Source organism: Atractosteus spatula, chromosome 11 (assembly GCF_055471065.1).
Source record: "Atractosteus spatula isolate fAtrSpa1 chromosome 11, fAtrSpa1.hap1, whole genome shotgun sequence".
Classification (NCBI taxonomy): domain Eukaryota; kingdom Metazoa; phylum Chordata; class Actinopteri; order Semionotiformes; family Lepisosteidae; genus Atractosteus; species Atractosteus spatula.
The window spans coordinates 1,063,525-1,084,649 of NC_142716.1; the positions used below are offsets into that span (position 1 = coordinate 1,063,525).

Consider the following 21,125-nt stretch of genomic DNA (forward strand, 5'->3'; position numbering starts at 1 on the left):
CATTGTGTTTCCTTTCTTTTCTTTTCAGCATGGAATAAACACGTTACCTGTTCCTTTGCAGCCTATGCATGCTGACGCAGCTACCCACCTGAACTATAAATACTTCATGACATATATTCTATAAAAACGTAGACAACATCCCAATTACTTCATATTGTGAGCCTCCAGCGATATTTCCAACATTTTGGCTCTCTGATGGCCTGTTTGATGTTTTATTGAGGTAGGTGCTTGTATCCCAGGTAAATGATATACAAGTTCGTGTTCACGTAATGTGTTTTTGCCCAGAACAAAGGAAACAAACAAACTAGGGTCATTTAGTAAGTCCTGCGCCTCTGTGTCTCAGAGCTGCCTGCTGGCTGCGCTTGATCACTGATGCAACAAAGCTTGAATTCTCCCTGGCGGGATTCTTTATCTCCTGCTGTATGTAGGACATTACCTGTCTCGTCTCCCGGCTGGACAAACACTACAGCCAAGGGCAAGACAAAGACAGACCCCGTGTGGCAACAGAACAGATATCTAACTTGTAGGGGAGCTGTTTAGTTTCTGTTTGACGGGGGCTTATCTGAACACCATTATTGAAATAAAAGTATTAGAAAAATGTACACGTTTATTTATGTATTCAATTTTTGTGCTTTCCAGTAAAAACTGCCTGTTTTTGCTTCAGTTCAGTTTGCCTAGGTCAGTGGCAGATCTGAAGGACTAAGATAATGGGAAACTGTCTGGAATGTCAATATCATTGCAATTTGTCTAATTTTATACATGATATATTATTTTTCTGTGCTGGACAATTCATAACTTTCCAGCCTGTTTTATTTTAACTGGAAACTTTTGCAGAAAAATGGAGAGATTGGTTCCAACCAGGCCAAGATGAGAGAAGGGGACCTCAATGAGTTTCTCGATCCCAGTTGACCCTCCTCTCTTCTGTCCACAGGCTCAGCGCAACGCTCTGAGTCTCCTCAGAGACCGCGGGGCATCCTCGCCCGCTGTCTTTCCATCCGAAAGCTCTTGATTGCTGTGCTGGCTGTGTTCTCTGAGCACAGGTGCGCCCCCTGTTTCAGTCTGCAGGCTGAGCTGGCAGAGAGCAGCACCGCAACACCTTCGGCAGCAGGGCAGGACTTGCAGAAGCCTCGACCTCTAGCCTCACGCACATTGATCCTGTGAGGCAGGAGGAGCTGCTCTGATGGTGCAGACACTGGCGCTCACAGTCCCAGCAATCCAGCCGTCCACTTTAGGAGCTGCTTTATCCAGCACTGGGTCACGGGGGAGCTGGAGCCCAACCCGGCAAGCAGGGGGCGCAAGGCGAGATCTACCCTGCTGAGGACAGCAGTCCATCGCAGCAGCCATCTCACAGTCAAAGTTAGAGATGTCTGGCTCCAGGCCCCCGCCGCCTTGACACTGTTTCTGCGCAGAGCGACAGACAGCCGGCCCGGAGCACAAGATCAGCGTCCACAGATGACGAGAGGAATCTAGCGGGATTAGAGCATCCGGGACAAGGAAGATAGGGAGCAAGAGAAAGCAGTTTTTGGAAAAGTGAAGAAGCCAGAGACTTTTGTCTTAAGGAGAAGGGCATTATTTTTCATTTGGATAGGAAAGAGGTGTTGACAAAAGCGACGACCCTTTGGGTTAATCTGGATTACACCCTCTCTCTGTCTCAGGTTTTTTTTTTTCAAATTGACTGTGAAGCCAGATAACAGGCATCACTGTGCCCACTCCCTGCCTGCTTCTCTCAGAATAAAGCTTCTGTTTCATGTGGCTTTAGTCACAGTGTACGGGCTAATGTACTTGTACACCTTGTGGTGGCTGATCCAAAAATCCCTCAAGCTGTACTGCTTTGATTCTGTTTGAGATCAAAGCAGCCCCAGTGACACTCCTGACGGGGAGAATAATTTCGCATTAATTAAATAATTAATTTGCTGGACCAGTACAACCTCCTGTTTTCCAAAAGGTTTTCGGTTTTCTTATAGGAAGCCCGTGATAAACAAAATGCAGCAGACTGCTCTGAATGATCTGTGACCCACACAAAGGCTGAGGGTGAGCCCGTACTGAACTCCCTTCCTGTGAACAGTGATCAGAGCAAGCTAGTCCTTTGCTTCTTATCCAGATTCCTTCTGCATGCTGAACAGTACAATACACTAGAAGTGAACATAATTAAACTCAAGGAAGGTATGTTAAACCCTCATCACACATGGGGAATATCTGTGCTCTTAGATGGAGTTCCAGTTCAGTTTTGAGAAAATTAATTTGGACTGGATCCAGGAGGCAAGATGAACATTGTGCTTTGCAGCGATTTACAGTGAATAGTGTTCTGGATTTGGTGTGACTACTGGGGCTCTCCATGAAGTTGTTCAGCACTTGGCGATTTCCTGGAGAGGGTTCAGCCATTTGAATGCATTATCTGTACAGCTTGAGGTATCTGTACACCTTGAGGAAAATCAGCAAAATGCAAAATTAAAAACATATGATACTCACCTGATCTAAATACGTCTGGATTCCCGTAGTTAGTATTAAAGCTCCATATTACTAAAGTTCTTACTAGCGGGTTTCTTTGGGTACAGAGAAGTGGTCTGTGTTGGCATTAACCTGAAAAACATCCAATTTATTTTTAATTTCAAGCCAGGCCTAGGATGACAATTGACAACTGTAAATAAAATGACAACTGCAAACTGTTTCTTCACTGATTCTGAAACTCAAAGTTTTCACAGATGATTTTAAAATTAAACTAGAATTCAGGAGTAGGTATCACATAGAAGGTGGATTCTTGTCTGCTTTTATAATAACATAAAGCTTTAGAGTATCTGTGGCCACAGAGCCTGTCCTGCTCTCTGGTAGATTAATGTTCTACTGTATGGATTCTGTGTGTCCCTTTCTAATAGGGTCCCATACGATGAGCCTGAACCACATGTCCGGGGACGTGGCTCCAGACTCCCGCAACCCTCTGTGTAAAGTAGTGTCTCCCCGTTGTCTGTCTTGAATGTCTCTACACTTCCACTTGTGTCCCAGTTTCTCTGTGGAGCTGCTGACGCTGGAGGAGTCTCTTGAGCTCACTTGGTCAAGACCTTTCAGGACAATGATGAAATCAAGACCCCACAATAACCAGCTCTGTTCCAAGCTAAAAAGATTCGGTTCCCTTAATCTGGCATGACCGGCAAATTACAGTGTTGCCACAGCATATACAGTCAGTATTGGACTTTCCTGGATTTAAATCACTTTCCCGAATCTAAATTGTATGCTGTTAACCATATAATCCAAGCATCCTGTTGCAATGTTGGAAATTTCAGAGGCGGTGAATAATGTAACACGTTAGCTTTAAACCAAGGACACAAATTGCAGATTTTTTTTTTCGTTCGAATACTGCAAAAGCCTGGCCATCGACGTGTTGAAACATTATAACGCGTTCTTCCACGGGGCCTTCAACTGAAAAGTTAAATTATTACATGGAGCAGTGTAGTTCAGCACCACTTCGGCCCTTCGAGTTTCGGACATTTCAGCCGTTTAAGATTCAACCAGATGAGGCTTTGAAATTTATAGACGGATTTTTTTTTTTGTTGTTGTTGTTGTCGAGAACGAGACTGACCTTTTGTGGCGTATACTGTATATAAAAATAGACCCGCTGTTTTGAAGGAAATTCGCTTTCACAGACACAGCGAGTCTCCCGGGATGCTGCTGACTGTGTGTTCATTTTCCTGTCATAGAGCTGCGCTTCCTTTACGAGGGTACATCCAAGGTCTCGTCTCACAAGAGCGGAAATTAACGCCAGGGAAGGATATTCGTCCCCACAGATTCGTTCTTCAGATAGAAGAATACCTACAGTACACCACTCAGTCCTTGTTTACAGCGAGACAGGTCCAGCGGAAATACATCTCTCTCTCTCTATATATATATGCCACGTTTTTTACTCCGCGTCTCGCTGACACAAAAGGAGAGGATGCGCCTGACGAGCCGTGGTCTTGTCCCAGCCCACCCCAGCCCGGTCCTGTGGAGGTGAAGCCCGTTTCAGTTTCTGGTTGGGGAACAGAGCCGGGGCACGAATCCCCCTTTGCCTCCCCCCCCCGATCAGCTCCGGGTTGTGTTATGTTTTACGTTTCTACAATACAGCCTTTCAGAGATTGTCTCGCCAAGTCTCCACCCCGCGGACCGTCCCCGCCAGTAGCACCGCAGACATCTGCGAGCTCCACGAGTAGCGGGACGTGAGGACACCTCGGCCAGGGGCGTGAGGACACCTCGGCGGCGCCGAGCAAACACGCAGGCGAGGGGGCGAGGTGAGAGCAGACCTGACGTCAGATCTCACTCCGGCGCCCCCCTGAATCCCGCGTCCTCGCCTGCCGCTGTGGACGTGGTCCCGGACCCGGGGCGGTGTTCAGCGCCGGTGCCGACCCACTCCTGCTCGGGGCTGGCGTGCTCTGCAGAAGCAGCGAAGGGAGGCGGCGGGAGGACGGACGGACCCTTTGAAGTTTTTCATTCAGATACAGTTACTCCAGGCGTGGTGACGTGCGGGAGAAACCCCCCAGTTTAAGAGCTGCCCGGTAAGAACCCTTTGTCTTACCGATGCTATTCTCTGCTAGCAAACAGAGGGGAAACGGGCTGGGACACAGGAGAGCGAATTTTCTAACGAGGGTATTTTGATACATTGTAAGGAAAGCACGAGGGGAGCTCAGTTTCATTTCTGTTTTTAAAAAGACAGTTTTTTTTTTTAGTTACACTGTAGTTAACCCCGGCATCGCAGTCTCCTGTGAGTTGTGTTTATGTCACGTTTGAGCTGGGTTTTCGTGGGGACCCGGGAGGAGAACACGCGTGTGGCTCACTGTAACATGTGCGGCTTGTCGGCCTCGGCGGTTTTGGATATTACTGTATTCATCTTGGGCACGACTGAAAACTTTTTTTTCCTTCCTAAAACTAAGCGCCTAAAGGTCACGTTACGTCCTCTGTGAGCGTTTGCACCCGAAGGGAATGGAGAGCCACAACACTACGATACATGTGTACGTACGCACTAGGCGCGACAGATGAAGAAAACAACTTTTGTTCCAGATTAACTTCAGACATGGACACCATTCAATCCATGTTAATATTGCAGTAACCAGCATAACATGTTTTTTTTATTTGATCATTTTATCGTCAGGCTCGGTTGTGAAGGTGTTATTTCAGTCGGGTTTCTTACTCATGTGCTAATTATGTGCTGAAATCCATTATAATAACAGGGGTTTCAATTCTCCTGGAGGCCTCTGGAGAAGAGGGGGAGGGTCAGAGCTTGCGCCGGTTTTGATTCAGGAGGCCGGCGTCCCCGGCAGAGGTTACACCCTGTCATAGCGGGGATAAGGAGGTCTCCTTGTTTCGTGTTTTTGGAGTGCGTGTTAGTGAAACACCCCGCCGTGGAGCTGTGTTATACACAGCAGGGATGATGCGACTGTGAGCGGTCCAGGTCACAGGGAGTGGTGTGGAATTTGCGGAATTGTGGAGTTTCCTCCTGTGCTGTAGACACAAACACAGTGTGCGGTACTGTGCGTGGCTGTGTGCAGCACCGCAGAGCTCAGAACCGGCAAACAAACAGCCGTCTCTTCCATGGAATCTCAAACATCCAGCTTGATCAAGAGGAATCTCACCCATTGCAGCTTAAAATATCTCTAAAGAATAGTTGACATAAACAGGAACTTACATACAGATGATGGCTTGAGTTCTCCAAATTTCCACTGAATAATACTTTCGGGTGGCTTCATGGTACTTGAAGCATGTTCAGGGGAACAGTCGCTGTAGAATACTTTTACTAGCTGTTGTTATACAACATTTAAAGGAGTAATATCGAAACATTTTTTGTCAGTAATGCCAACACAAAAACCGAATTCACTTTTTGCCCTAATCTGGCTTTTCTTACTGGCCACGGCAGTTTGTGTTTCAGTATGGGTGAGCTGCACACCGAGTGGATAAGATGGCGACAGGCCTTGTGGGAGACTGGAATTAGGGGTGGGGACAGCCTACTGTGTGTTTGTTTGTGTTTTTCTTTGTGAAATATGAAACTCTGCAATGTCTCCTTTCATGGAGGCCAGGAGAGTATCTGAAAATCTGAATTTGCTTTCTGGAGGTGAAGTACACAAGGAGAAAATATTCAAACCTTATCTGGCAAGGCTAACCGTGAACCACTTTGGAGGTTTGTTTTGTAAAAAAAAAAATCGAAAAGACTGATTTTTAAAAATAAAAATGGGGAATGGATTTTTAAAGTCTGCTGGAAAAAAGAAAAACAATACATCTGAAAATGTAAATGAACATGTTATAAAAATGGTAGTTATCAAATCAAGCTACATGCTTTTAGTTCTGCGGTGACTAGAGAGCCTGTAGTGGTTTTCTCGATAAGGTCACCTTCAGCTCCTCGTTTAAAAGGCTATTAAAGTCCCTGATATAGAAAATTGATGGTCTCTTATCACTCATGTTTAGACCTCCCACAGTGCACTTGGAGTATTTCTGCTCATTGGACCTCAAGAGAACCTCCATCTCCTGGTTCAGCACACTGAGGCAGTGGCAGAAGGGTTTCTGAAACAGTACTGGGCGGTGACCATAAAAAACGTAAAGCAACATCCTCAGTTCCCTATTCTGTGAAATCTAAAACAATTCTGCTAACTCGGACATTTTAATGATGCAGAAAAAGTATTTTACTTTCATTTTAGACTCAGTGTGCACACCTGCTGCACAGTTTAGTAAAACCCATCAACGTATTAATATGGTTCGATTTTGCCATGTGTAATTACATTTGCTTTTAAGGATATAACTAAACCCTGTTAATGTCCAGAGAGAGAGAAGAGCAGGATTCCTGCTTTCAGTTGCAGTATAAATATTTAACTGAGATCGTGTAATTAAGAGCATTACTGTGTAGGTAGATCACTGTATTAGCTCTCAGTTTGATCCTTCAATTCATTCTGTATAATTATATATATATATCAGTAAGAAATAGTGTATGTAAGTGTGGCTGTTTAGATTGTTAAAATGACTTTTTGTTTCTGCTATGACAATAAATGTACCTCACAGAATTATTTAAAGCTGCCACCTGTTGAGTCAATTTGTGTTCATGTAAGAATATTTCATCATCGAAAACACAGAAGGTGGCAATGCACAGACAGGTAATACTGTGCAATATATTACAGTACTTTAAACTGTATATAGTTTAAATAATAGTTCTTTGTCGTGTTGAGTGTGGTTATGCAACACGCTGAACATTGTTGTCGGAGGCATGTTTATTCAGCTCTGAAGTGGTCGGTGCGGCTCAGTGAATGTGTGCTTCCGATGCTACTGTGCCACTCGTGAGTCCAGCAGCAGCAGCCTGATGAGGTGAGGCCGGGGTACCTCTGATGGACCCCGAGTCCGCAGCTTTCCTGCCCAGGGGAGCAGCTTTTATAACCATGGTGGTCATACTCCCCACAAAGGAATGGGATCAACGCACTGGCCAGTTTTGAAGGCTTCTGTTCACATTTGTGTTCTGCAATAATCACTGCACTGTGCTGTGGTTACGGCAGGCGGTGTCTGGGAGTCATCACTGTGCTGTAGTGCGCGAGGGACGAGGGTGTCCTGGCCTGTGGCTTTGTGGGGATTGGACTGGATAGGAGCTCCTGAACTGCAGTGGCTTTGACACAGGAAGCTGAGCACAGCCCCGGTGCTTGTGGTTTTTTAAATGGTCGGCAAAGGACTTCCAGGGACTCCACAGGGGTGGCCTGCCCAGTGTCTGAAAAGAAACCGCGGTGTGTTGCGGAGAGAGGTGTCGCCAAGGGGAACAGAAGTCCTCTGTGATCGGTGGGGTCTCCCGGGGGAGAGACGGCCTCACTGAGCAGCTCTGCAGAGGGAGAAAGTAGAACGACACAGGCAGGAGTCCCTGACAGCCTGATTGTGCTGTTGGGCAGAGCAGGCCATGTTGAGGATAACTGACTCATTGGGGATTATTTATTAACCGAAGTAACAGCACTCATTTAGTGTTAGCAAGCTCATTTGTTGTTAGCAGTTAATATACACAAAGGTCTTTTTAAAACCACTCTCAGTGCTCCTTGACAGTGTCCCGAGCTTAAACGATCTTAAATGCTAATAGTCTCACTTAATTTATTTACAGCTCTGCTGTTATGCTGTCATGGGAGATTTTAGGCAGATTGTATTTTAACCGAGGATTCTGGTGGGTTAGAAATGTTTGCTTTTGAAAACGCTTATCATTCATCAGCACTTGGGGCTTCCCCACCCAAAACCGTCCTTCCCCCCTCGCGAGCACCTCTCAACAGAGTCGCTCACAGAGCAATGGGTTGATTAGATGGCATCAGCTTTTTTTTGGTGGTGGCAACTTTGTACAGTACTGTACATCCTTTCAGCTCTGGGAAGCTTCCAGAAGGTCGTTGCAAATGTTAGCGAATCCCCTTTCTAGCACTTCAAGAGATGTCAAAACTCTGCTCTCATATGAAATGAATCTTGACTCTGAGGGGAGAAGGATCCCTCAGTCACTCCTTCTTGAAAGGGCTGCCAACAGGCTCGTGCAAACGGGACTGATTCCTGAAAACTGTCCCCAAGTCCTTTAGGGTGAATTCTGTCTTCACAGGTTATTATCTACACTTTACACTCACAAGTGTCAAGATACGTGCAGCTTCATTGCCTCCAAACACACCATGGGTTATTAAAATAACAGCTTTTATTTATATGTGCTTTCCAAAAACCTGCCAAAAAACGCACATGCATCTTGCACTTAAAAGTAAAAAGAGCAGAGCACAGTAAAGTAACCTTTGAAAAGTATCCTTAAAAAGCTCTCGTGAAAGGCTGGGTCTCCAAGCACGTTTTGAAATGTGTTTTGGAGCAGTGGGTTTCACAGACGTGTGGCTGCACAAGAGCAATAGTGCTGGCATTCAGCAGAGGGAGAAAGCCTGAATCAGCAGGCTTCGGATTAACATCTGGACTAAATTCATTAAATAAATTCTTAAGATAACCTAGAGATAGACTGTTCAGTGCCGTATGTAAACAGGACAACCTTAAAGTCCACTTGAAGAGTAATGTGCGCAGGATGGGAGTTTTAGCCACAGAATATTGGACATACTGAAGCCTATTTAGTACCTTCGATAATAACCCAGTAGTATTTAATTACATTTATATAGTGCTTTTCATCCCAAATGATCCCAGAACCCTTACTATACGGGAGGGGACCCACTTTATCCAGCACTGAAGTGTAGCTCCACCAGGGTGACACAGTGGAAATAACTTTCAGGGAGGCTGGGAGGTACAGGTCTGGCCAGGACACTAGAGGACACCTCGGCTCTTACAAACAGAGCCATCCGATCTTTAATGAGTCTGTAGTCAGGACCTTGGGTTGACGTCTCACCCGAAAAAGACAGCACCTCCTGCAGCGCGGTGTCTCCGTCGCCACACAGCAGCACTGGTGTGGAAGTTCTAGTCCACAGGGAGGAGCGCCACCTATTGGCCCAGCAACAGCACATACCGCACATCCTAGTACAGAGCAGGCCCACCCCTCCTGTAAGAGAGTAAGGCTGCTGTCTTACCGGCGTCCAACCGCGGTTCATTGAGTAAAGGCATGTATCTGTATTTCTGCCCTTGCTATGTTAGCTAGCGTGAGCTCCAGATGGCAGCACGGGGCCCGAGGTCACTCCTAGGTCCTGGACTCGGAGAAGAGGGAACAGAAGTCGCCTCGCGTGGCCCGGCGGAGTTGTTTTCTGACAGCCACTCCCAGCCTTGTCCTGTCCTCACGGAGCTTCAATACCAGGCGGGAGTGAAGCAGCGGCGCTCCTGACGTCCCGGTGTTTTTTTGACAGGAGCCATGATTCCGGTGACGGAGTTCCGGCAGTTCTCGGAGCAGCAGCCGGCGTTCCGGGTTCTGAAGCCCTGGTGGGACGTGTTCACGGAATACCTGTCGGTGGTGATGCTCATGATCGGGGTGTTCGGGTGCACTTTGCAGGTCAGTGTGTGTCTTTCCGCTGGGACAGCGCTCTCCAGCTCCCCTCTCCTTACCTGCTGGGGGCTCAAGGGTCCTGCCAGCCTTATTGCTAACTGTTGCTCATCCCCGCAGACAGAAAGCTGAACATCCACAGGAGAACTCCAGCTTCATTGAGAAGGCCTCCCAGCAACCACAAGCTTCTCCTTTTCCAGGCACGTTCCTTCAGGAGGGCTGTAGTCACGACAGGGGTGTGACAGTGCAAGCCCGTTTAGATTCACAGGTTTTCTGAACCTGAATGTTTTCCACCTCAGCTAATACCTGATGTCGCTGTCTTTGTGAAGTAATCTTGTCTTGCATCGCACTGAAGCTGAAATGGGTTGTGTAAGGACAAGCATGCGAGATTCAGGATGTGTCAAAGCACCGATGCTTTCCGTGTGTATGAAGTAACAGAAAGGCAGAGTTGGGGTTCAGGGCAGCGAGCGGCTGCTGGGCCGAGTGGGAGCTGAGCTGGTGGGCAGATGGGATTGAGTTACCAGATGATAGTTGAGTAGCAGCACAGCTGAGGTGAAAGCGGACGACAGGGATTCCAATTTCCCGTGTGTCAGCTCCGCCGGGCAGCGCGACCCGGGCGCTCCGAGCCAGGAAACGCGGCTGGAGGGAGCAGACGGAGGGAGCACGGTGCCCTTTAGAAACCTGCGTGACCCCCGGCGAGGGGGGCAGCTGGCCCAGTGCTGGGGAAGAGGCTGGGAGGGTGCTGGACGAGGGCGGGGGTTTCGGGGCGGGTGCTTGAAGCCGTGAAAGCCCTCCTTGCAGAGGCTCGCAGTCGGTCTGTTTCATCGGCCCCGCTGGCCATCTGGAGACTTGTGATTGAGGTCTGAAGCTTTTCAGGACAGAAGAGTTTTTAACACAATATTCATTGAAGGCCTTTTTAGCAGCTCTCTTCCCCTGATCTCCTAACGATGTCGCAGGTCTGAGTCATCACAGTTTCCCGGTCAGCAGCTGGGGTATGATGTCACCTCTAATCCAGAGGTTGCCAGCTCTGACCCTCGCAGTTCTGAGGTATAAACAGTTCTTTGCCTGGGACAATGTTAAATTGGAGCAGAATTCTGCAGGAGGGTCCAGAGCTCCAGAAGTCCCAAATTGGAAACCTACTGCTCTAAACCTTGTGTGGTGCTGGCAGTCACATGTCAGGAGAGAACATCACTGCTCTGAAGCAGCAGCGGAAGTGCTGGTTGGATTTAACAAGGAATTCTAATGGCTAAATATTTTGCTGTGATGTACACGGATATAGACTGTTTCAGTACTGAGGTACCACATCGGATTACCATCAGTTTGATGGCAGACTGCTTCACGGAGGTCCTAATTATTTACTTCACTTTCTTTTATCTTACATGCTGCAGAGACTTAAATAGAACTAAAGAGAGAAAAATGGTTCCATGCCTAGAGGAATCTGAGTAATGGAGAATTCAGTGTGAACCGTTGAAAAAACATCGACAGGATGTGGGCTATGTCAAATCTTATAAATACACAGCAGTCAAATAAGAGTTCAAAAGCATACAATAAAATTGTGGCATTTCCTGTGATACCCAGATGTATTGTAAGGTTTTTGTTTTCTGGAAACTCTGTTCAGCAGAGCAGCATATTCCGTTGTGTTTTGCTACATGTTTGTTTTTTCAAGTGACTTTTGCTGCTGATTCATTGTTTCAAATAATGCCTAGCTGGGGCACAATGGACCCTAAAGCAGATGGTACGTGTGTTTTTTTTTGGACATTTTAAGAGCAGCTGTTTGTTGAGGATATATGTATAAATAATTGAATCTGCAGGATGAGTGATAGATTCCCAAGCCTTCCAGGACTACAACTGGCAGACAGAGCAACTAGGAAAAGGCTACAGAAAGCTGATTGTGTTATTCTAATAGATTTTCTGGCGATAGTGCAAAACCTTGAAATACTAAGTCATTGCGATTGTGGCTAAATAGACCACTGGCTGTGATTGGAAATACTGTTGGCATGTGTGAATATATATATGAAACAAGGGTCACTCAGGCTAATACTTCTCATTTAAAAAAAATCCTTTGGCAGGAAGGTGCTTAGAATTAAACTTTACCTTGTCTTATTGCAGCGTCCAAAGTACTCCTGCAGAGCGCTGCTCCTGTCAGACTATTAGGCCTGGTCCTTGATTACATTGTGACTGAAAATAAAACTGGGATATTACTTTATGGGTGATCCTCGTGCTGTATTTCTATATTTGCGTAAGTGAAGGTGAAAATTAATTGTGAACTTAATGGGGGTGCACATGTGATTGACCATGGTTGGGGTGTGACATCGGCAAGAGCCAACCAAAAGAAGGAAGAGTTTGGAATAGGCAGGCAGGTTAATAGATGTACTTTTTGTCCAACTGTCTTTGAGTGAGTGTGGCTCCCTCTGGGATGTACAAGTTCTGGTGCTTCTCCTTGCTTTTGGCATCAATATTTTAAATGTTTTCACACAAGAAGAACTGAAACACAGACACCGAGATTCAGTCTTACATGCAAAAGACATCCTGCAGATACAGCAGCAGCCAAATCCAGCAGACAGTCGCGGTTGTAAGTTTGGCGGGAACTAGTCCGACCTTTTGTTTACTTTGGAATAAAGATTTATTATCAATAAACTTGTTTTTTACTCGGCCCTGAAACTACTGCCTTTTGGCCGTCTAGCTCTTTAAATATAATGTTGAATTACGGTCATCTTAAGCTCTTCACAGTGGCTAAATATATTCTTTAAGTAAAATAAACAGGACTGCGTCAGTGTTTATCATAACAGAACAAAGGAAATCTGTTCTTTCTCAAGGCATCTGGGAGAATTGTTCAGCTTGAAGTTCTGTTTGCTGAGCTCCTAAAGAGTCTTTTTTTAAAAGACATTTAAATCTATGAGAAAGAATGTTGGCGTGGAAGTCTAGGTGGAAGTTGTAGGTCTTTAGTACAGATTAGTTCAGTGTTTTAGCTGACACAGGCTGCATTGCTCTGTTTAAGTGCTGTGGCTCAACACTATTATTTTCTTAAATCTTAGCCTGGCATTCTTCGTAAGAAATCAACTGAGCATGTTTTTCTTACCGAATCTGTTACATCTCCATAACCTATACGTGAAACCAGAGTTCTTTTGTGGGCTACGCAGAAAAATGAGGAGAGATGGGGTTTTTTTTTAAATTGTAATGATACTGTACTTGATTTTCAGCATCTGTCTTTTTTATCTTGTGTTTCAGGTAATGCAAGACAAAATCATCTGCCTTCCCAAAAGGATGTCCACGCCAAACCAAACTCTCCTCAACATAAGTACTGTGGTTCCCCTAGAGCCTCCCTTAACAGGCCCCAATCCAGCCTCTTCTGTGCCAAATCCCCAGGAAATGAAGGGCTTGAAAACCAACCTGGACCTCCAGCAGTACAGCTTTATCAATCAGATGTGCTACGAGAGAGCACTGCACTGGTACGCCAAATATTTCCCTTACTTGGTTCTGATCCACACTCTGATTTTCATGATGTGCAGCAACTTCTGGTTTAAGTTCCCGGGATCCAGCTCCAAAATCGAGCACTTCATCTGCATCCTGGGAAAGTGTTTTGATTCACCCTGGACAACCAGGGCCCTGTCGGAGGTGTCTGGGGAGAACCCGGAAGAGAAGGACAATAAGAAAAACAGCCTGAGCAAGTCCGCCGTGAACGTGTCCGTCACCGAAGGCAACCTGGTGAAGACCCAGTCCCTCAAGTCCATCCCGGAAAAGCTGGTCGTCGACAAGCCCGCTGCGGGAGCGCTGGACAAGAAGGAAGGAGAGCAGGCCAAGGCTCTGTTCGAGAAGGTCAAAAAATTCCGTCTGCACGTGGAAGAGGGAGACTTGCTGTACATCATGTACGTCCGCCAGACAGTGCTGAAAGTGCTGAAGTTCCTCATAATCATCGCGTACAACAGCGCCCTGGTGTCGAAGGTGCAGTTCACGGTCAGCTGCAACGTGGACATACAGGACATGACTGGCTACACCAATTTCTCCTGCAATCACACCATGGCACACTTATTCTCCAAGCTCTCCTTCTGCTACCTGTGCTTCGTCAGCGTTTATGGATTCACGTGCCTCTATACCTTGTACTGGCTGTTCCACCGCTCCCTCAAAGAGTACTCCTTTGAGTACGTGCGCCAGGAGACCGGGATCGACGACATCCCCGATGTCAAGAACGACTTCGCCTTCATGCTCCACATGATTGACCAGTACGATCCGTTGTACTCCAAGCGGTTTGCCGTGTTCCTCTCCGAGGTCAGCGAGAACAAGCTGAAGCAGCTGAACCTGAACAACGAGTGGACAGCCGAGAAACTGCGCCAGAGGCTGCAGAGCAACGCCAACAACCGCCTGGAGCTGCAGCTCTTCATGCTGTCCGGCCTCCCAGACACCATTTTCGAAGTGACAGAGTTACAGTCCCTGAGGCTGGAGATCATCAATAATGTCACCATACCAGCAGCCATTGCCCAGCTGGAGAGTCTGCAGGAGCTCTCCCTGTATCAGTGCTCTCTGAAAATCCACTCCGCAGCTGCCTCGTTTTTGAAAGAAAACCTGAAGGTCTTGAGAGTGAAGTTTGATGACAGCAGGGAGCTGCCAACTTGGTTGTACACTCTACGTAATTTAGAGGAGCTCCACCTCATCGGGTCCTTAAGCCCGGACATGTCCAAGAACATCACCCTCGACTCCCTGCGTGAGCTCAAGTCCCTCAAAATCCTCTACCTGAAAAGCAATTTCACCAAAATCCCCCAGTCCATAGTGGATGTGTCCAGTCATTTGCAGAAGCTCTACGTCCACAATGATGGCACCAAGCTGGTCATGCTGAACAACCTGAAGAAAATGGTCAATCTGGTCGAGCTGGAGCTGGTGCACTGCGACCTGGAGAGGATCCCTCATGCTGTCTTCAGCCTGTCCAACCTCCAGGAGCTGGACCTGAAGGAGAACAACCTCAAGTCCATCGAGGAGATCCTGAGCTTCCAGCACCTGCGTAAACTCACCTGCCTGAAACTGTGGCACAACGGGATCACCTACATACCTGAGCACATCAAGAAGCTGACAAGCCTGGAGAGACTCTACTTGAGTCACAACAAGATCGAGATTCTCCCTTCCCACCTCTTTCTGTGTAACAAGCTCCGATACCTGGACTTGTCCTATAATGACATTCGGTTCATCCCACCCGAGGTCGGAGTGCTCCAGAGCCTTCAGTACTTCTCTGTCATGTGCAACAAAATTGAGAGCTTACCAGATGAGCTCTTCTTCTGCAAGAAGCTGAAGACCTTGAAGCTTGGAAAGAACACTCTGTCAGTGCTGTCCCCAAAGATTTCTTACCTGGTTTCACTGACGCATTTGGAACTGAAAGGCAACCACTTCGAAGGCCTGCCGGCTGAGCTGGGCGCCTGCCGGGCGCTGAGGCGTAGTGGGCTTGTTGTGGAAGACGCCTTGTTTGAAACGCTGCCCTCTGAAGTACGAGAGCAGATGAAAGCAGAGTAGCTCGCTTGCTTTCTGCAAAATGCCAAATGTCTTAAACTGACAATCCAGACTGTGTGACATTTCAAATTTGTTTATTGTCAAACTACAATTTATCATTTGACTTTTTTTAGTTGAGTCTATTATGTTGTTGACATCAGTTGTTTTGAAGAAAGTTCTGTCGGTATACATGTTTACTGAACTACATTTATGTGTTTTCATATTGCGTGTCCTAGGTATGAATATTGGATCACCACTTAGCTTCAGTCTCCAAAATTATCTTAATTTCTCTTTCGGTTTATATTCAAATCTGGTAAGGTTTTTTTTAATAAAATAATCAGGGGTGTTACACTGTGCAGAAACTGACATATAAAGAATGTTTGTTCAGCTCGGCCGCTTTCAGCTGCTTGGTGGAAATGGCTTCTGAACGTGGGTATCTTCTGTGTGGAGTTTTCGTGTTTTACTGTGCCTGCCAGGGTATTCCACTTATTCTCTGGTTTCTTCCCACCTCCTAAAGAGGTGCGGACTGGTGAACTGGTATCTCTAGACTGACTCTGTATGTGTGTGTGCCCTATGATGAACTAGTGTCCTGTGATGGACTAGTGTCCTGTCCAGGGGGTGTGGGTGTGTCCTGTGATGGACCAGTGTCCTGTCCAGGGGGTGTGGGTGTGTCCTGTGACGGATTAATGTTCTGTCCAGGGGTGTGTGTGTCGTGTGATGGACTGGTGTCCTGTCCAAGGTGTGGGTGTGTCGTGTGATGAACTGGTGGCCTGTCCAAGGTGTGGGTGTGTCGTGTGATGGACTGGTGGCCTGTCCAGGGGGTGTGTGTGTCACGCCCTGGACTGGTGGCCTGTCCAGGGCGTGTGTGTGTGTTGTGTGATGGACTGGTGGCCTGTCCAGGGGGTGTGTGTGTGTGTGTGTGTGTGTGTCGTGTGATGGACTGGTGTCCAATCAGGGTGCACTGAGCTGCAGCTCTTTCTCTCTGGGGTTGCACATGTAACACTCAACTTTTTAATTTCATTCTTTTTTTAAACATGGTGATACGATATCCATATCTAAGCCATGAAATTTACAGAAGAGGCTTTGGAAATTACACTGAGTACTTTTTAATGGCATTTCAATATTTATTTTTGTGTTCCTAAAGCAAGTGACTATCATTACAATTTCACTCCTGTTTATCCAAATATTTATGACAAATACTATTATCATATTTATCACGTATGTAAGAAACTACTACAGAGTATAAAGTCAAGGCGTAGTTTTGCACACCAGATAAGGGGTGATTAGCTGTGTAGTTAGAAACTGTTGATCTTAGATTCAAAATACAACGGGCTACCTGTAAGGCCACCTGTCTTCATGTGTCTCCCAGCCACACAAACCTCCTGCTGATCCAGGACCTGTCATTAGGGGTGTTAAATGTTATCTGTGTTTCTTGTAATTAATTATAAGGGAGACTACCTCAAGGCTGGAATGACAGCCAAACTAGTCTTCTGTATTCTCATCTCAGGTAGTCTTTTGTCATCTTGCAAAATAATGTCTGTAAAACCTTGTGCATGGTTTATTCTTCCAGTCTTTGTGTCCGTACAGTACTCGTGTCTATTTGCGATGGTGTTTATTCACATCAGTAGTGTGTAAATGTCTCAGTGCTGCCTTAACCACATGTAACACTGAGTGGCCTACAGTCAGGACAATACCACGCTGCCTTTCTAAAGTAGTCCTATTTTGTATTATTTTCATATACAAGTAAAAATGAAGAAATACAGCTTTTTTTTTTAAACAAATGAATTCTCATAAGCTGCTCAAACATGTAAGATGCTGCCTGGACAATTTTCTTGCTGACTCTTTTGAATTATTGCCTCCATGGTTCATTATGTGAATGTCTGTGTGGCTAAAATATTGGCTGAAACTGACTGGATCAGTTGTTTTGAAGGACACACCTGGCTTTGTGCTTGAATGACTTGAAAAAGAAGAAAGGAAACATCACTGCTCCTCCAGTGTCTTTTTGGTAAAGCATGAATCATCCAACAAACTGTAACTTAGACAGATTAGACAGACAAGCACCACACACAGCAGGGTGTCGTCTAATTGTAGTTTAATTGTGTCAGCCGCTGTTTCAGATTGCATTTTAAAGAAATCCTTTATTTAAAAGAAATAGTGCCACCTGCAATGACATATTTGATTTGACTCATCAGTTTGGGGCGGAGGGCTCTGCGGCTCAGGATCTGCACTGTGGCTGAAAGGTTGCCAGTTCGTATCCCGCAGCTGGCAGAGGAATCCTACTCCGTTGGGCCCCTGAGCAAGGCCCTTAACTCCAGCTGCTCCAGGGTCGCCGTGCAAATGGCTGACCCTGCACTCTGACCCCCAGCTTCTCTCCCCCTGTCTGTGTGTCTCATGGAGAGCAAGCTGGGGTATGCGAAAAGACAAATTCCTAATGCAAGACATTGTATATGCCCAATGAAGTGATCTATCAGATTAAGCGATTCTCCAGCTGTCTCTGTACAATGTGCCAACCAATGTGGAGAAGTGGAGAAGGGAAATATGTAGTGTGGTAAGGTTTCAGGGCAGAAAATCGGAAGGCAGTGGAATGGCAGTTCATTTCCCCAGCCCTCTCCTTCTTAAATTTTCCTGGATGAGTCATCTTTGGTGCACTTTCAAAGGACCAAGCTGTTACAAGGCCAATAAGCAGAAACAAAAACACCTACAATAGTTTCACAGAAAGATGAGTTTTTCTGTTCAATAAACTGGTTTGGATAAATTGCTTTTCTGCCACTCTGACATCACTACCTGAACCTAGGATTTTAACACTGTTAAACTTTTTAGCATTTTGTGTCTCTGTATTTAAACATATTCCAAGTGAGGTTGAAATTGTTGAACCAAGGAGCAGTACCCAGAGTATTAATTTTACAAAACTACAATTTTACTACACCTTTGATTTTTTATGTTCTCTTTTTTAAAGCATTGGTATGAGAGGCATGTTAGAAAATGTTTTCACAAATGTTTATTTTTAGCAGTTTCTGTGCTCTTGTTCTGAACAATAAAGAGTGATTAATTGAGAATCCTGGTCTGCTGAGTCTGGAACCTGGCGGACAGCAGCAGTCCTCTGTGGGCCATGGGCTGCCCGCTCTGAGCCACAGCAGACACACCCAGCAGCGCAGAGAGCAGCTCCCACTTCTTCTCATCCTTTTCACAACCCGGAATGGCAATGCAGAAAAACCGGTGATGATTAAAATTGCCAGGCTGAGAATAGGATTGAAATAGAATTTCCAACCTTTAGAAGGATTTTTTTGGTATAATACCAGCTATGAGTATAAGAATTCCTCCACTTTCATCTCCATTTTCCCCTCTGATATAGTGCCTTATGATGTGCGTCTCAGTCCGATACAGTGTCTCAGTTCTTGGTGCAGACGGGCTGTGTGGCTGTGTGGGCTGAAAGGCCTCCTCTTGTCTGAACTTGCTCGTGTTCGGATGTACGCTGACCGGCAGGGGCCTCTGTGTGGCCCTGTTGTTAAGAATGCAGTTCTCGCCGTGTGAGCTGTGTACAGGTATACACAACGCTGTAGTGCTGCATGGGGATGAATCAGAATTCAGTGAAACGGGCTGGAAAAAAAAGCAATAAAACATACTGATAAGAACCATTTTTCTCTTGCCTTTGCTACTGTCATGGCATTTGCCTTCCCTTTTTCCTTCCCTTTTACAGATTTTGTTTTAGGCTGGTAATGAAGGGTGTTTGCTACATTACCACCTCGTGGACGTGCGGGGCCCTGCTCTGTTTTACTCGTCAGGCTTGCCCTGGCTGTGCTGCCGATCGGCACACGTGCCCCCTGGGCTGGGACAGTGTCGTTAACGCACGGGCTCCCACTCGAGCAGTGCGGTAATGACTGGGGTGTGCGCAGGAAGCCGTTTTCTTTTGAGTGGCCTGCTGGGACACTGCGTGACCTTGGCTCCTGGCCGGGGGTCTGTCTGGTTGGGTGTGTCCAAGGAAGCAGAGAAGTGACGGGTCAGGAGAGTTCACTTCCATGTTTACAAGCACAAAGAATACGTCTCTTAGTGGCTGAACCTGCGTCTCCTATAATCACGTTTCTATTTTAGTTGAGTGAAACATTTTACATTGTAAACCGCTGACCCGTGTCACCACATCTGCACCTACACTTCTGCAAATCCGGTTGGAAAGCTCATCCCCCTTGACTTTCACGCCAGTCGACCACTCTCTCACCACAGAGATGGGGGGGGGGGGGGGTACACCCAGCCATATTGCTGAAGCTCATACCCTGGCTTCTTTCAAGAGACATTAGCTACTAGCACCCAAATGAGCTCAATGAACCAGTGTGAGTCTGAGCTGCTGGCCCCTGAGGCAGGGCCCCAGGTCCTGTCTGACATACCTGTCGTACACACAGACTGCGTTATGGCTCAGAGCGCAGGTCACGTAGTGCTGCCAATGACAGTGCAACTCAATACAAGATAGCGGCGCTGTGTGATAAACACATCCCAGCATGTTACAGGTAAACTGCTGCTCACGTATGTGAGAATATAACATTACCTTCAGAAGGTACCCAGTTATGGTTTGGCATAATTCTCTTGCATTTTGCCACAAGGTTAAGTGTTGCGTCATTTTAACGGGTAGCAAGTTTCTGTGGTATTTGGCACATGGGTAGCGAGGGCAAGCTGTTAAGTGCAGGTCAGTTATATATGTTTGCTTTTACAAATTCTTTCTGTTTTTTTTTAATTCTGTGTTTAATCCTGGGGATTGAACTCAGGACCTCACAAGTGTAGAGTGAGTTTTATCACTGAGCTGCACCCTCCCCCGGGAATCACACAGCCTTGAAACTTCCAAGATCTGGCCAAGTGGCACCACTGCCAGCACTGCAGCATCACTAGTGCCACAGCCTGGCGGCCACTGACAGCTTTAGAACTAGCCTGCGTTTCCCCGATCTGGTACACAGCAGCAAAAAAAGAGAGAAACTGGGAACACTTTCCATCTCTTTTAATGATGTTAAAGTACCTCTAAGCACATCTGGAAAACAGGCTACAGCAGTTATGTGTACATAACACTTTGTACTGTAGTTACTGTGGTACCATCACAATTACTATTAATGAGCCTGTAGAGGCACTTTTGAAGTCAAAGCACTTAGATTCTTTTTTAAAAAAAGCAGACCTTGCATTCCTGTTTAGGTGAAGTAAGCAATTGGCTCTTTTATTACTTCCTGAGTGTTTTGCAGTATTGTTGTGTTAATTGGGCTTTAGGACATCTCTTACTATTAGATCAGCGGAAGGACAGATCTGTTGTTTTTTTCTGTGGCTCATCACAAAAAGAGCTGATACTAAATATACATGAGAAACTGTCAGGGTGCAGATGTGAGCTAGCTCAGGGCTAGCTCTGCTTTTACCCCTACCCCTCCTTGTGAAACTGTCCGCTGATGGTTTAAAAATGAGGTTCACAGAAACAGGGAAATACAGGCGTTTCCAGTGGAGCATCGTGTCTCTAGAGCCCTGGACAGACTCCTCCTGCTGTTTCGGCACCCTGCGGAGACGCCCTCTGCGCTGGAGCTACTGTATCAGCAATAACAATTCTCTTCGCTACCGAAGAAAAAACATAATGAAAAAAAATCAGCTCTGCAAAAAGAGCCCCCAGGAGACAGCGGGGAAGCAGCAGAGGTGGAGAGAGTGGTTGCTTGCTGAACAGAAAGTACAGTCAACTGTGGGCTGTTTCCGGACTGCGCCAAGCCGAATTTAAAATCCACAGGAAATT

General features: G+C 46.3%; 1 protein-coding gene and 1 long non-coding RNA gene across 2 annotated transcripts; one reads left to right on the forward strand and one right to left on the reverse strand.

Moving 5' to 3' along the window:
• Window positions 1–623: 623 nt before the first annotated feature.
• Window positions 624–4,229, reverse strand: LOC148823267 (uncharacterized). Its single transcript, XR_016093765.1, has 3 exons — window positions 3,575–4,229; window positions 2,470–2,580; window positions 624–1,466 (listed from the first exon to the last, which is right to left on the reverse strand). It is a non-coding gene; the product is annotated as an uncharacterized LOC148823267 (long non-coding RNA).
• Window positions 3,920–18,435, forward strand: lrrc8c (leucine rich repeat containing 8 VRAC subunit C). The gene is made up of 3 exons (XM_088927882.1): window positions 3,920–4,523; window positions 9,774–9,916; window positions 13,136–18,435. Exons 2-3 carry the CDS (start codon window positions 9,779–9,781, stop codon window positions 15,401–15,403), a joined length of 2,406 nt encoding a protein of 801 aa, XP_088784008.1. The 5' UTR covers window positions 3,920–4,523; window positions 9,774–9,778; the 3' UTR covers window positions 15,404–18,435.
• Window positions 18,436–21,125: the final 2,690 nt, after the last annotated feature.

Coding starts and splice junctions, on each gene's coding strand:
- lrrc8c (XM_088927882.1), top strand. CDS start 9,779: ATGATTCCGGTGACGGAGTTCCGGCAGTTCTCGGAGCAGCAGCCGGCG. Junction 9,917..13,135: donor TGTTCGGGTGCACTTTGCAG/GTCAGTGTGTGT, acceptor CTTGTGTTTCAG/GTAATGCAAGACAAAATCAT.